We start from the raw sequence: 1,401 nt of genomic DNA on the forward strand, positions 1-1,401 counted from the left end.
TTGATACCCATACAAATTATTAACTATTAACCATATTTCGTAATATAATAATATCATTTTGAATAATACAAGCATATGGGTGAGATGTCGTTAAAAAACAAAGTGAGAAAGAGAAATTTTATCTGTAATGGTGGTAGTGAGTCAGTGAGATGTCGTTAAAAAACAAAAGTTAAAAAGATAAATTTTTATATGTAACAGTGGTCCAAAAACTACTCTATTAATTGAAAGTTTAAAACTTTACCCAAATAAAATAAAAGACATTCATAAAGTGAAGACGATTTAAAGCAAAAGTGTGTACTATGCCAACTGTTAAAAGTTCAGGGGTCGAAATGTAAATAGTCTCATCTTTCTACACTGTTCCTCTCCTTTAAAACCCCCCTTTTTTTTCCGTCTCCTCACCACTCAGTCTGTCAACTCCTTTTATTTCTTCCATCTCCTCAAAATCAAAGAAGAGAGAGAAACCAAAAGAAGAAAAAAGAAGCAATCAAGAGAGAGAAAGAAGAGATCTTTGCAAGATGTCGAAGTTTGCTGGTCTGCTCGTGATTTGTGCTGTAATCCTTGTCACCCACATGATCGTGCTCGCATTTCCAGCCGTTGAGGCTGCTTCAAGCGGTGGAGACCACGGTCTCGGATGGCTTTCAACCACTACCTCCACCGTCGGCAGCCGCTGCCGTGGATCTATGGCGGAATGTCTCGCTGAAGGCGCAGATCTGGAAATAGACGACATGATGGACAGCGAAACCAACCGGCGCATTTTAGCAACCAACAATCGTTACATCAGCTATGGTTCATTGAGCAAGAACAACGTTCCTTGCTCCAGGCGCGGCGCGTCGTACTACAACTGCCGTTCCGGAGGTCAGGCTAACCCTTACACCCGTGGTTGCAGCGCCATCACTCGTTGCCGCCGTTGAGCGGTGGCGTTTGTTTATTCCTATTATTTTATTTGTTTAAAAAGAATACGATTTTATGTGAACTACTTTAAATTCATATTAGATTGATCCAAATCCTATACTCTTTTACATTCAAACCAAATTTCGATGATGATGCTAATAATATCCGAGTGTAATTTTGATTTTCAATTGTATGTTTTTATCAAATTCTAATTCCCTTTTCACGAACCCTCATTCCTTACTTACCTGTGTGCATCATGCATTAGAAGCTATACCTTCTTTGCTGTCCATAGTTGTACATCGTGCAATGAAAGTTGTTCTAAAATGGTGTGACATTTTTTCCATTTGCGAGTTATATCTATCTATAATTAGGTCATGCAATATTTTAGGGATGAAACACCCAAATCAGGGGCTATGAAATGTGTATTTTGATTTTGGGATGATGAGAGTGGTAGATCCAATCATTGAGCTTGAAAGAACTTCTTACCTTTATGCCAGGCTGGTATTTATT

The 1,401-nt window shown here is 38.5% G+C and overlaps 1 protein-coding gene across 1 annotated transcript; it reads left to right on the plus strand.

Moving 5' to 3' along the window:
- Positions 1–383: 383 nt before the first annotated feature.
- RALF23 (rapid alkalinization factor 23) lies at positions 384–1,118 on the plus strand. Its single transcript, XM_079000936.1, has one exon. It carries the CDS (start codon positions 516–518, stop codon positions 909–911), a length of 396 nt encoding a protein of 131 aa, XP_078857062.1. The 5' UTR covers positions 384–515; the 3' UTR covers positions 912–1,118.
- Positions 1,119–1,401: the final 283 nt, after the last annotated feature.

The sequence above is a fragment of the Lactuca serriola genome, chromosome 5 (assembly GCF_051521515.1).
Source record: "Lactuca serriola cultivar US96UC23 chromosome 5, Lser_US96UC23_V15, whole genome shotgun sequence".
Classification (NCBI taxonomy): domain Eukaryota; kingdom Viridiplantae; phylum Streptophyta; class Magnoliopsida; order Asterales; family Asteraceae; genus Lactuca; species Lactuca serriola.